The sequence below is a fragment of the Pongo abelii genome, chromosome 21 (assembly GCF_028885655.2).
Source record: "Pongo abelii isolate AG06213 chromosome 21, NHGRI_mPonAbe1-v2.0_pri, whole genome shotgun sequence".
NCBI lineage: Eukaryota > Metazoa > Chordata > Mammalia > Primates > Hominidae > Pongo > Pongo abelii.
The window spans coordinates 65,648,434-65,661,252 of record NC_072006.2 but is presented as its reverse complement, the minus strand read 5'-3'; the positions used below and the strand labels follow the sequence as shown (position 1 = coordinate 65,661,252).

The 12,819-nt window shown below is 54.2% G+C and overlaps 1 protein-coding gene across 1 annotated transcript in view; it reads right to left on the bottom strand.

Moving 5' to 3' along the window:
• CDH4 (cadherin 4) overlaps positions 1 to 6,738 on the bottom strand; it is a 703,097-nt gene extending 696,359 nt beyond the window's left edge. Inside the window, exons 1-2 of the mRNA XM_024239065.2 lie at positions 6,435 to 6,738; positions 4,063 to 4,174 (exon numbers count right to left, since the gene is read on the bottom strand). Coding sequence (XP_024094833.2) covers positions 4,063 to 4,174; positions 6,435 to 6,491 — 169 coding nt within the window. The 5' untranslated portion in view covers positions 6,492 to 6,738. The remainder of the gene's footprint in view (positions 1 to 4,062; positions 4,175 to 6,434) is intronic.
• Positions 6,739 to 12,819: the final 6,081 nt, after the last annotated feature.

The following is a 12,819-nucleotide window of genomic DNA, read 5'->3' as shown; positions in this document are numbered from 1 at the left end:
CCACATGATGGATTATAATGGATCTAAGACACGCATGACAATGCAATTCTCTGCATTCCCAGTGCTCCACCCCCATCAGTTCAGCTAGAAGTGGCCTGTGACCTAGTCAATGAAAACTTCTGCAGGGATTCTGAGAAAGTGTTTGTCTTCCTGGTACAGGGAAGAAATGCAGATGGTGCTACTATCTGCACCTTCTTCTGCTCTGAACTCAGAAGCAATGACTGGAACCACAGCAGCCAGTTTGCAGTGACGAGGCACTAAATGACACACTAAAGATGGCAGAATGGAAGAAGAGGATTAGGCAGGCACATGACCATGTCCCTTGTCTGCTGCTCCAGCATGTGACCACCTATGTCTGCACTCACAGTTATGTAAGAAAAATTTAGCCCCATTTATTTAAGATTATGTGAATTGGGTTTTATTCTGTGGCCAAGAACGTCGTGAAATGATATAAATAGAAACAAGAATGACGAGCTCTTACCCTCAGAAACCAGAGAGTTTAAGTAAGAGAGATGATTGGCCAGATAATGTAAGTTCTCCAATAAGGAGGCAGAGGGTGGTACGAGGGTACACAAGATGGTCCTAAACTAGTTGAGAAATGGGGAGAGGCAAGGCTTTGCTGAGGACGTCATGTTAAGTCATTAGAAACATGCTCCTCTTTCTTTTTTTTTTGAGACGGAGTCTCGCTCTGTTGCCCAGGCTGGAGTGCAGTGGCGTGATCTCGGCTCACTGCAAGCTCTGCCTCCCGGGTTCACGCCACTCTCCTGCCTCAGCCTCGCAAGTAGCTGGGACTACAAGCTCCCGCCACCATGCCCGGCTAATTTTTTTTGTATTTTTAGTAGAGACGGGGTTTCACCATGTTAGCCAGGATGGTCTCAATCTCCTGACCTCGTGATCCACCCGCCTCGGCCTCCCAAAGTGCTGGGATTATAGGCGTGAGCCACTGCGCCCAGCCAAGCTCCTCTTTCTACACTGTGTGGCCCATAGTGTACCCATGTTAATCTGATGATGCCAGGCTCCACCCCATCCCCAGTGAACAGCGTTTCCACTCACCTGTTGCCGCTTCGTTCCAGGACAGAGGGGAGATACGACCCGGGAGTCCTCAGTTCCCACTGTGCCACCTAGGACTCTCCCGCCTGTACGAGTTATGAATCGGGTCTGGGTGTGCCTAGACTCCACCCACCACGCGGGAGAGCAATGCAGGTCACCGTACCAGGCTGCAGCTTCCGGCGGGCTGGCCATTAATTATTAACAAAGCAGAGAAAAAGACACCAGCTTAGCCATCACCCCAGACTAAACTACGGTTTACAGAACACTGCATTTTAGCCTAAGGCAAACAGCTTCACCTCCTATTTTAGATACGACCATGCATCAGTGATCAGGGCCATAAGTGAATTATCCTAAAAACAAAACTACAGCATAAGAGTATATGCAATAGCATTCGAATGCTCTCCAGAAAAAGCACAGACAGGGGACACAGGAGCGGCGTCTAGGAAGGCTCCGATCAGCAGCGAAGTCCCACATTTCCATACTTCACGGCTCCACTTCTCGGAAGGTTCGTAATACACAGTATTTGCTACCCTATTGGGGAAAACTATTTCCAGCCTAATTAGCATGAAATTTTTAGAATGCAAATGCTTTTCATTTAGACATAAAACAAAATGCCACGACATTTCTTCCATCCATTTATCATAAACAAGTTAATTACCGTGTAACAAATCGCTCCTGCTGGAATCTGTATGTTTGCGGCTGCTGTGAGCTGACTCAGACAAAGAGAAGGAGCCACGGAGCAGTCGCTAATAGCTGATGGCCTACTCAGAGGAACACGGCCACTCTGTGAAGCTTCACTCATCAAATTAAGGTTAAGCTCTCTCCGCTGGAATAACTCAATTATAAGTAGTCATTATCTGTTTAACTTGATTCCTACCAGAATAACAGAAACACCACGCTTCGTGTCTCCTCTCCACACAGGCCTCCTCACCGTGGTCTTATAGTTTCAAAGTACTCTGCGTACAGAGAGAAATGTCACTGTGCCCTGGTTTCAGTGCCTGTCAGCCTTAGCTCTTGCCTCCATATGTGCAAAATTATTTGTAAGATATAAAACATCTCTTTCTTCCTGAGACTCTGCACCTTCAGAAGAACAAGTGGAAGAAAACAGTGAGAAGGGGACCCACACAGGCGCAGGAGAAGCAATGCGACTACAGCCCCTCGAGGAGGGGCAGAGAGGACCCAGCATGCCCAGGTGCTTGGGAGATTCTCTGCAATGCTTCCCTGAACCAGCCCTGGGCTGGGCTGCACACGTAAGTCAACGGGCACTTGGAAAATGAGTCCACACAATGTCTGAGCTGGTCCAGATTCACCCCGGGTCATGTGACTCTTGGCCCCCCATGAGGAGAACACCACCTGGGCACAGGGGCCAGGCAGACATCCGGCCAGTGATCTAGACTTTCCCACCACACCGATCAAGAGCACAGCACGGTTTGGCCTGGACCACTGGGAGTAGAGATCCCCACACAACACACCATGAAAGGGAAGAGATGCTTGTTTGAAATCTGACGTAGTGTTGTAGAAAGCATGAGAATTTGTCATTCTCTTCTGTAGTAAGCAGTATTTATTAATAAAAAGAGAGGCATTTTTCTTAAGTGCCTGAGTAAAATGGATACTCCAAGGTCTTATCATATTTGGCCACAAAATCAGAGAACTTAAGGATGCCAGTTTCAGCATAGCAGGACATGCACACAGCAGACTGCAGTCAGTGCCCCACGAATTATAAGAGACCGTACAATGCACTGAGAGTGAAGGATCCCCTCAGGCCTTCTCCGGGGGTCCCCTGAGATTCTCAGTAAACCAAACGATCCTGAAAATGGCCTACCTGTTCTAACTCCAAAGTGACATACACAGTGCAATCAACAGAGTAGCTCTTGAAAGCTCTTTACTATGTATGCCCTGTTAGATTGCACATCCATTCTGCTCCTAGGCCAACTGCCTAGAGATTTTTTATTTTTTTGACGATTAATGAGTCAGTAGTATCACAGTTTAGATAACAAAACTAAGTCAGAAAACTTGGATTCGGTGCAAAATAAAAATTCTATCCACATAACCAGGAATCAACAAGGCACGTCAACAAGTTCTGTCTTGAAGGGCAAGGATCTGAAAAATCACTTCACTATAAGCGTGAGCGAGTTCACGCACATGCGTGCACACACACACATACACAGGAACCGCTGTCAGTTCTGGAGGGAAAAGTTTACATTCCCTGAGACACAAAACCGGTAGGGCAGTCAACAGTCCTGAATGTGGAAATTTAGCTTCGATACTTTATCAAAAGTCCTCTTCCTCTATCACTTTGAAATCAACTCAAAGGCTGCCACTTCCAGGAAACTGATGCAGAGAGGAAAGGCTCACAGCCAAGGTGCTCACGGCACAGAACTGATTTATCTCCCGTCCCATGCAAACATAAAGTCTAATTAGTTTGTCTTGAAAGGGAAACAGACCAATAAGCAGGATGATCTACTGTCATCTGAGTTTTGAAGCTGTCTCTGACTTTCCCATCACAAGTGTGGATATAATCCTGCAATTACGATAAAGCTAATTGGTAGTTCCCTCCTGCATGTGTGTTTTCGTGTTGTCAGTGGGGCAGTAATGAAAATGAATGCCACATTTGTGAACAGACCGTCTGTGGGCTTATTTACCGCATTTCCAACAACATCGTCTGCTTTATCATACATTACAAAGCAGGGATAATTTAAGTATCCAGAACTTCATGCATAAAAATACTTGGTAAGAAGGTCTCTCTCTGCACACTATTTGGGTGATGTTACATCTGAATTAGTTTGCTGCCCAGGAAATGATTCACTTCACTCAAAAATGACAGGGATTCTGAATCATTCACCTGTTATGCAAAACACCTTTCAGGTCAACCAATTTGCACCTCGTGGACTTCACCACCATCATCTCACAGAGAGCACAAAGATGAGGCAAGCCTTGCCTCTCCCATCTACGTGTTTCCCCAAGGAAAAGCATGGCAACAATTCACTCCCACCCCTCCACACCCCGCCTTACCTTGAAGTAGCTTCTCCCCTTCTAGAATATTTTGGGAGATTAATGCCGTGTAATCATCTTCAGAGAACCCAGCCTTGCAGGTCTCTCTGGTTGTAAGATCCTCATTATGGGCCTGAGAACACAAAGGGGAGAAAGTAAAACAATAATAAGTTCACAGAAATTTAATCCAACCAACATTTATCCAGGGCCTGCGGTGCAAAAGGTCTCTGGCTAAGAGAGAAAGGCTGGCAGGCCACAGTCTTCACCCAGACGCGATATCCCCGTCTGCTCCTCTGCTCTCTGGGGACTTTAGGGAGCACTCTCCAGGCTGCAGACCCGGAGCATCCTTCCCCAGCCCCACACACAGCAGGTAGGGAATGAAGGACGGACTGTTGGGGAAGCCAGGCCGGCCAGGGCCTTATTGGCAGAGGAGATGCCTAAGAAATGTCCATAAGGCAGAGACAGAAGACTTCAGCCGCTGCTCCCGAAGCTACTAAGGGCAGGGAGGCCAAAGTGTGGGCGGCTCTGCTCAGACCATTCACGCTTTGGGCCCACTGCTCTGCGCTCTTGGTAAGGCGGAGGCGGCAGCTTCTTGTCTCCTCTCCAGGTCACCGGCAGGGAGGAGAATGAGGAGAGAAAGAAAGAAGATTCTCTAGGACTAGGTCCAGAGCCGGTCGAAGAAGGCAGCTCTGCGGGAGGCTGCCGGAGGCTGGGGTGAGGAGGCAGTGGGGGCGCTTCCACCTTCTAGTCTTCAGCCCACATTTTCACCCTCAGAGCCCCCATCTCCAGCCCAGGCAGGGAGACAGCACCCCTAACTGACCGGAAAGGGGGTCTCCTCCTGTCCCCCGGAGCTCGCTCGCCTTTCCTGTTCAGTGGGGAAGTCTAGAGCCCATGGCACACGGCCAGGGAAGGATGGGGTGGATGACAGGGCCCTCTGACCAAGCTTCTAGGAGGGGGCGTGACAGGCAGGAGGAGGTGGTGGAGGGAGAGGTAGTGTGTGCAAGCGGGAAGCCAGCCCCGCTGCAGGAGCACGAGCACAGCGGTGCTTGGCTCCCCGGCGAGCGCAGGAAGCTTCAGGCGCAGCCCGCACCGGGCAGTGGCGCCTCCCGCCCGCCGCCTCCTCCAGCTCCGCGCGCTGCCGTCGCCCGCCCATGCTTCGACTCCGGAGGCCGCCCCCAGCCCGGAGCTCCAGGCTTCCCGACGCCGGCACCGCGGAGGGCGCCCCTCTGCCCCCAGCACCGAGCGAGGAGAGCGGGACGCAGGGTCATTCCTTACGAAAAGCTCTAAAGCGCGGCTTTCTTCATCGGCCACGAAGCTCCAAATCGCACCCGCAGCCCGGTGGGAGGCTCAACTCGTCCAGGAAAGTTTCCGCCCGCCCGAAGCGTGTGCCTAGCGCATCCCCCTGCGCCCCGCGGCCTCGGAGCTGGCCTCCCGCCGCTGGCACTTGTTTATTTCCGAGGTTACAACAGCGCTGCTCGGGAGAAGGCAGCGAGGCCGATCGGCCACGAGAGGGGGTTCCTGCAACTCCCGCCGCCCCTCCGCCTCCGCCCAGGGGCGCCCCCGGAGCCGCCGCGCACTCTGCCCCCGCGGGCCGCGCACCTCGCCAGGCGCAGAGCAAAGCCGGCGATCCGGCCCGCGGGGCTCTGCAGAGGCAGCGGGAGACTCGCTCGCCCTCCCGGGGCGCCCTCCCGCGCCGCGCCCGCCTGGCGTCCGGCTTCCCGGCCCAAGCCCGGCCCCGCTCCCAGCCCCCGGGGCCCCGCCAGACACGCGGGCTCCAGCCCCGCCGAGGGCTCGGGGGTGAGAGTGCCCCGCAGTCCTACCCCGCCGCCCACCCTCAACGCGGGTCCTGCCGGCACCCACAGAACTGAGCAGCGCTGCTAGACGGACCCCCAGGCCTTGGGCAGGAGAGGTCGGGCAGGCGCCCCGCACTCCCGGATCCCTGGCCTGCAGCCGCCGGGCGCCCCACGCCTTCAGCCACGGCCGGGGCTGGGCTCGGCAACTCCCGCGGCGCGCGGCTCCCGGGCGATGGAGGGCGCGCCGGCTCCGCCAGTGGGAAGCCTGCCCCATGCAGGCAACCCGAGCTCCGGGTAGCGGCTACGGGCTTTGGGCGGCCGAGGGAGGCTCCGCGGGTCCGGTGCAGGCGGACCTCCCCGGGTCCTCCACCGAGCCCCACTCCCACCCTGCTCCGCCGCTCCCCGCTGCCCAGGCGGCTTCCCGCTCCTGCCGACCGCAGGCAGCTTCGCCGAGCGCGGGCGCCGGGCTGGATGCAGCGGGGAGCGCGGCGGGGGAGCCCGGGAGAGCCCCGCCGGGTGTGTGCGCGCCCCGCGGGATTCGGGGACGACCTCGCGCTGCCCGGGGCTTCCGAACGGCGGGGGCGGGAGGCGGCAACTTACCCGGAGCGCGCCGGAGAGCGAGAGCAGCAGGAGGAGCACGCCGGCGCCCGCGGTCATCTTCCCCGCCGCCCGCCCGGTGCCCGGCACCGGGAGCCCGCTCCCTTCCGCCGCCACCGCCGCCGCCGAGACCACCGCCGCCGCTCCGATCGCCGCCGCCGCCGCTCCCCCGCGCCTGCCCGGAGCCTCCAGCCCCGCTGCGCCCGCCGCGCTCGCCGCCCCGGCTCCGGGAGCCAGGCCAAGTGCGGCCGGCGGCGCGTTCCCTCGGGCCGGTGCGTCCGCCGGCCTCGCAGCCGCCCGCGCCTCTGTTCCGCGCGCTCGGAGCTGCAGGTGAAGCCGCGGCCGCCCCGCCGAGGCCCCGCCCCGCCGCCCGGCCCCTGCGCTCGCTCTGCCGACGCGGGCCTTAAAGGCGCAGCGCCCGCGCCCGCGCCGCACCAGCCCAGCCTCGGCCCTCCTGGACGTCTGGAGCCGCCCGGTTGCGACCGAAGAGGCCAAGGACGCTCGTTTTCCAGGGGAAAAAGGCGCGGGTGTGGAGACAGCGCTAGGGTTTCCGTCCCCACACCCTGGGCACCCCTTCTGGATGGGGCGGTCCCGTGGTGGTCTTAGTCCGACTTCCCGCCCGGGCCCGCGGTGGGAGTGTGCACTTCCATTCTGTCCTTTATTTTTCAAGTGTCTCCTTGCTAACTCCCCTGACCCGGGCTTGAACCCAGGTCAGGCAGCTCAGGGGTGAGGGTTTCCACCTGGAGCAGATGAGCAGAGGGCCACGCTGAGATTTCAGCCTGTGGGGCTTTGCAGACCCTCCCGCTCCTAGGAAAACTCAAAGCCTTGGTCTGGGCTAGGGATGTGCCCTAGGATTGGGGACGGTAGTAATTCCTGTGTGTGCATCAAAACACCCTGTTAGGCCTCAGAAGCCAAGAAAGAAATTAGAAAGAAGTGCCCAGACAGGAGCTGTCAGGAGTGTCTGCGCCGACAGGCTGGGCGAGCGCCAGCTCCCTTTGCCCTGCATGGGTGATGGCTGAACTGGGGAGCACTTCTTTAAGGGTTATCAGGTAAAATATATGTACAGCTTGGACAGTGAGTAAATGTTTCTGCACTTTTCCTTTTGGCTTGGAGATTTAAAGAAACGCGGTTTTGTTTGTTCAGATACATCGAATTTTCTTTGTCTGGGGTTTCAGGGACTCTGTGTCCAGAATACATTAGTTCTGGTTTAAGAAATAGGTTGCAAAGGAGAGGGTGGAAGATTGAGTGACACTGTTGAGCTCCAAGATCAGAGTCCCTTGGGCAAGCCAGTAGAGAAAGCTACAGGGCAGCCGCTTCCTTCTCTCCCTCCCAGAACCCCCACCCTTGGGAGCAGGGTGGTCTTCTGGTTAGAGCTCCGCCTTACACTTAAGGAAACCAGATTTTAGATAACCCCAAAGGACCAGAGTAAGCACTACATCCGAGAGCACAAGGCGAGATTCGGTTTTGCAACTGTAACTATGGAACTAGTCAGGAGACAAAATCTGCCCCAGCCTGGACTCCTATCAGTTATGTCCTTGTCCCACTCCCCACCTAGCCGAAGAAGGAGAGGTTACCAGTTGACATGGCTGGACGTTTAGACTCACTCGAAGGTCCTGCATAGCCAGTGAGGTTTCATGAACAGACCCATCCAAAATCTTCATGGGCAGAGGATTCCATTCCTCGGCCACGTGCCCGTCCTTTTGGAAGACGCCCCCTCTGCTTTCCTCCTTATTCAAGGTGCTTTACCACTGCTCAAGCGACATCAGAAGCTGTCCAAGACTGCTTTAGACACCAAGACAGCTCTCTTGTCTTGTGTCCCTGGTCTATTTTCTTAATATATCCGTCCCTGGGGATACACCTTTGTCTGCAGGAGGCCTGAGCATTATGCGAGTTATTTCTTTGGAGAGGCATCACAGACCCCCACATTTGCTCCAATGTGCTCTGCGAAACTGTTGAAGCGCTGAGAGCGCACCAATTTGAAAAAGAAAAGGTGTGAGTGTGTGGCAGGGAGACTGGGGTCCAGGAACAGGTGGGTCCTGAACTCCAAACACTGTGTTAAGCACATCTCCCTCTACTACTGAATGAATCTTGAGTCTACTGCAGCATGCTTTCCAGAAAGGGTAGAGCTTGACAATAGCCTGTTCTTACAAGGTGCTAGCTATGTGCCAGGTACATGTGTAGGAGCTTTATGTAAAGTTGCTCTTGGAGTCCTCCTAACTCCACTATGCAGTCAGGCAGAGGAGGGTGCAGAGGGCAGGCACGGGGAAAGCTGCAGTGCCAGCATTCTCACCCAGAGCTGGGACCCTGGCGCACGCAGCATGGCCCCAACTTTGTTCAAAGGAACCTTCTTACACAGCTGTAATGTCTTACGGGAACTCGCATTTTCAGAAATACATAGTTTCAGAAACACTGCAGTAACTGATAGGAGTCCAGTAGAGAGCATTGGTTTATCAGACTTACTCTGAATGCAGCAGCAAAGATTGCTGAGACAGAAAAGAAAAATATGACCTAAAATACAAAGCAGTGGCTCCAAAGAATGGTCTTCAGCCTGTCACTCCGAATGTGGTCCCCAGACCAGCAGCATCAAGAACCCCCAGGAGCTTGTTAAAAATGCAGAAACTCAGGCCTTACCCCAGACCTGCTACATTGATTCTGAATGTTGATGGGATTCCCCGCCACGCCCACCTCTGGTCTGCAATCATTTGCATCAAAATCACAAAGAAACTCATGAAAAATGCCGGTTCCTAGGCTCCACCTGAAATCCACGGACTTGGAGCTTTTGGGAGTGGGGCCTGGAAGCTGACCTTGTAACAGTCTCTCCAGTCCATGCTCATGCCACTAGCATTTGAGAATCATGGCCTGTCCCACAGACAGTATGTCCCACGTAACAAAGCAGCAGCTGGAAGCATCAGAAAAATGCTCTCTCCTATGCCCCACCCTGGATTTCCAGAACCTGGACCTCCAGGGGTGGAGCCTGGGCCTCTGCCTGGGGTAGCTGGGGAAACCCTGGCACAGTGTTTGGCACACTGGTCAGTGGGGCTGTGGCCTGCCATTGCTCCCCCCAGTGTGGGGAAGACCACAGCTGGCCTGGAGGAGGAGCAAGTCTCTCTGCACTTTTGGATAAAGAGCCCTAGAAAAATGTGTGCATTTGTTTCTAAGAGAGATTAAGAGAATGCATTTGGGAGGTGGTGTATAAGTGAGTGTTTGCTCTCACACCTGTAAACTGTTGACTGTAATTGGACTACAGATGTTTGCTAAGCTTGATAGACTTCTCTTCTCTGTCTCCTTCTCCATGAGGTGAGTCTGGGAAGGGGTTCATCTTTAGAAGCAAAAACCAAGTGCTTGTATCAGGGCCACATTTCCCTATATTCGTTGGATGTTAATTTGTTTCCTTCCCTATTGATAGTTATTATTGTAGACACTTCAATGTTAGACAAAAAAGCTGTTTTGTACAGAAAGCAGTGAGATGTTAGCAAAAGGTGTGTTCGTAGAATAAAACATTGTCTTTGTGGGCGATTGAAGATATTCAAGGCACTGTAGAAATGAATGAAATCAGCCTGCTACCCAGCTCAAGAAAACTCCCTGCATGCAATAGAGAAGAGCGATCTTAAAGCAAAAAGCAAAGGAGAGATTGAGAGAGGCGAGCAGGCAGCAGAGAGACCAGTACGAATCGCTCCCTGCCTTCCATTCCAATAACGCTCACCCGCCGAGGTGAAGCTACACTGGGAATAAAGAAAGGAATAGAGTTATTGTTGTAGGTTTTTCAAAATCTATCTTTCTCCATGAACAGGGATCCCTATGTACTGTGTGGCAGGTACTGTGTCGAAGGTTTTCAATCATGATCCCATGCGATCCTCACATAGGACGGAGGTGGTGATGCCCATGGTCCACAGACAGGACAGACTTGGGTATGTGAGCAGCCTGGCCTGGGTCACCCGCCGGCACGGGGTGGGCTGAGATTCTACTCCAGGCAGTGTGACTTAGGACCTAGGGGCATGGCTGTGAGGTGCATCCCTTGGAAGCAGAAATCCCAGGGAGAAAGATGCAAATGTCCCCTTCCAACCTAGGGCAGTCTTCTTTCCTTTTCCAGTCTCAGGCTCAGCCTGGCCCACTCACCACCAGCAGAAGCCTGACCCTCTAGTCCATCTAGAAGCACACGCCCCCATCCAGGCTCTGTGCCTGTGCCTCTGCTGTTCCCTCCGGAGCTCCTTCCTCTCGGAGCACTCTGTTGGCTTTAGCTGCTGCAGGGCTTGATGGACACCTCTCTCCTCACAGTGTGGTGGAGCTCCTTTCTGTGTGTCCGCCCTCTGGCCACTCCGAGAACCTTGAGGGTGGGGGAACAGGGTGTTCCCCTCTCCGCATGTGGCCCAGGCTCTAACCCTCTAGGGGCCCCCAGAGGGTGGACCCATAAAGTAATGATACCAACGATGACCCCCACTGGCTGCATTGTACCCTGGGGTACTTCCTGCACTCCCCCATTGTACAGATGAAGACACTGAGGCATGAAAAGAGAGGAGGAGCTTGACCTGGAACCCAGGGCTGGCTGAGCTCAGACTTACAGCCTTAGTCATGACTGTGCTCCAAAGAAGCACACCATGCACGCTGGGTTCTGAGGAAGAACCAGGTGAGGCTGCTTCACTCATTCCCCTGGGACTTGGGGGTCTTTGAATCTTTGGAAATTTCTATGGAGCAGGAGATGCAATTAACAAGGGGAAAAAAAATTCAGAACGAAACAGTCAAACCGTGCAACGATCAAAGGTATCGGATCTGCTGGAGAAAGGAGATGCGTCCCGGCAACAGAAGATGGGGAGGGGCCGTTTTGAGATCCCAGGGTTTTTGTTTGTTCCAAGTTGTTGCTTTGCTTGTTTGTTTCTTGTCTGCTGTTAAAAAGGGGGGAACACCAGAGGTGGGAGCAGAGACACATGTGTCACAGGGACGCCAATGACAGGGCCCTGGCTCCACCTCGCATCCTGTCTGCCTTGTCGCTGGCTGGTTTATAGAACCTGGCTCCACCTCGCATCCTGTCTGCCTTGTCGCTGGCTGGTTTATAGAACCTGGCTCCACCTCGCATCCTGTCTGCCTCGTCGCTGGTTTATAGAAGCAGCTTGACAGAGGAGAAAGGAGGTCCGGGTAACCTCTGCTGGAGCGGGAGCCGCTGACATGGGTGGACTAATAGTGTCAGTGTGAGACACAGTGTACCTTGTTACACTCCCATGTCCCACGGGGGACGTGGGCCCCGGTTCCCTCAGCCTGGCCCTGTCCTCTGCACCTGCTCCCTGGGACACCCCCCAGCATGGGATGGGCTGTGCCCTTCACATCTGGGACTTAATGCATTCACCTGCCCCGTATCCTGGTACCATTAAGGTGGAGCAGAGAATTGAATGTTTTTCTTTTACTTTAATTTTTATCTCTTTTTCCTTTTATGGTTGATTCTTATCCCAAAGCATATCCCAAGTCCATCCACTTCCCTCCAGCTGAAAATTGGAGCTCCATCATTGCTCACCTGGATCTCTGTCAGTCTCCTCCTCACTGGGTTCTCTCTGCAAACCAGGCCCCAGAGGGACCCACTGAAGACTGAATCAAGACTGTTACATCCAGGTCCTGGCTTAAAGCCCTCAGGGGTCCTCCTGTAGACACTCAATAACAGCCCACAGGTCCTAAACCCTCTGGCCTCTGCCTGAGTCCTCAGTCCGGTGTCCCCACACTGCACCCCACTCCCAACCAATGGCCTCTCACTTCTCCCTAGCTGATTCCTGCATCTGGGTCTCTGAACTTGCCATTTGGAACATTCGGCCCCAGATGCCCTGATTGCTGATGGCTGCTCAGCACACAGGCTTCTGCTCAGAGAGGCCTGCGGGACCCCCGGCAAGGCTGCTAGGTAGCGACAGCTGCTTGCCCCTCTTGCTCTGGTTCTGAGCTTCTTGAATATTTCCAAAGGGCAGGGGCACTCCTACCTGCACAATGTTCTGTCCCTAGCACCTGGGACAGCATCTGGCCTGCAGGGGCTCAGCAAATACCCAAATAGAGAAATCCGAATACAGGATTGCAAAAGCTGGGAGAGGAGAGGAGTTTCCCAGGACTTGGCTTTGCAGGAGTGGGGAGTGGTCCCGTGATGCTGCACCTGCCCAAGCCGCTGCCCCACAAGGAAGTAGGAACGAAAAGGAACAGGGCAGGGCTTGCAAGAGTGGGTCCCTGTGAATGCAACATCTGCCTGGGATTCCAGAGGCAAGCGTCGGGGGAGTGCGAGGAAGATGATAAAAACCAATGTCCTAGGAGAGGAAATCAAATTAAACAGTAAAATAGATAACATTGGATTTAAAAGGAGGCAGAAAACAAGGGAGATGCTGGGAGAAGGAGTCATAGGACAGTGGCCATAAAATACCAGAGA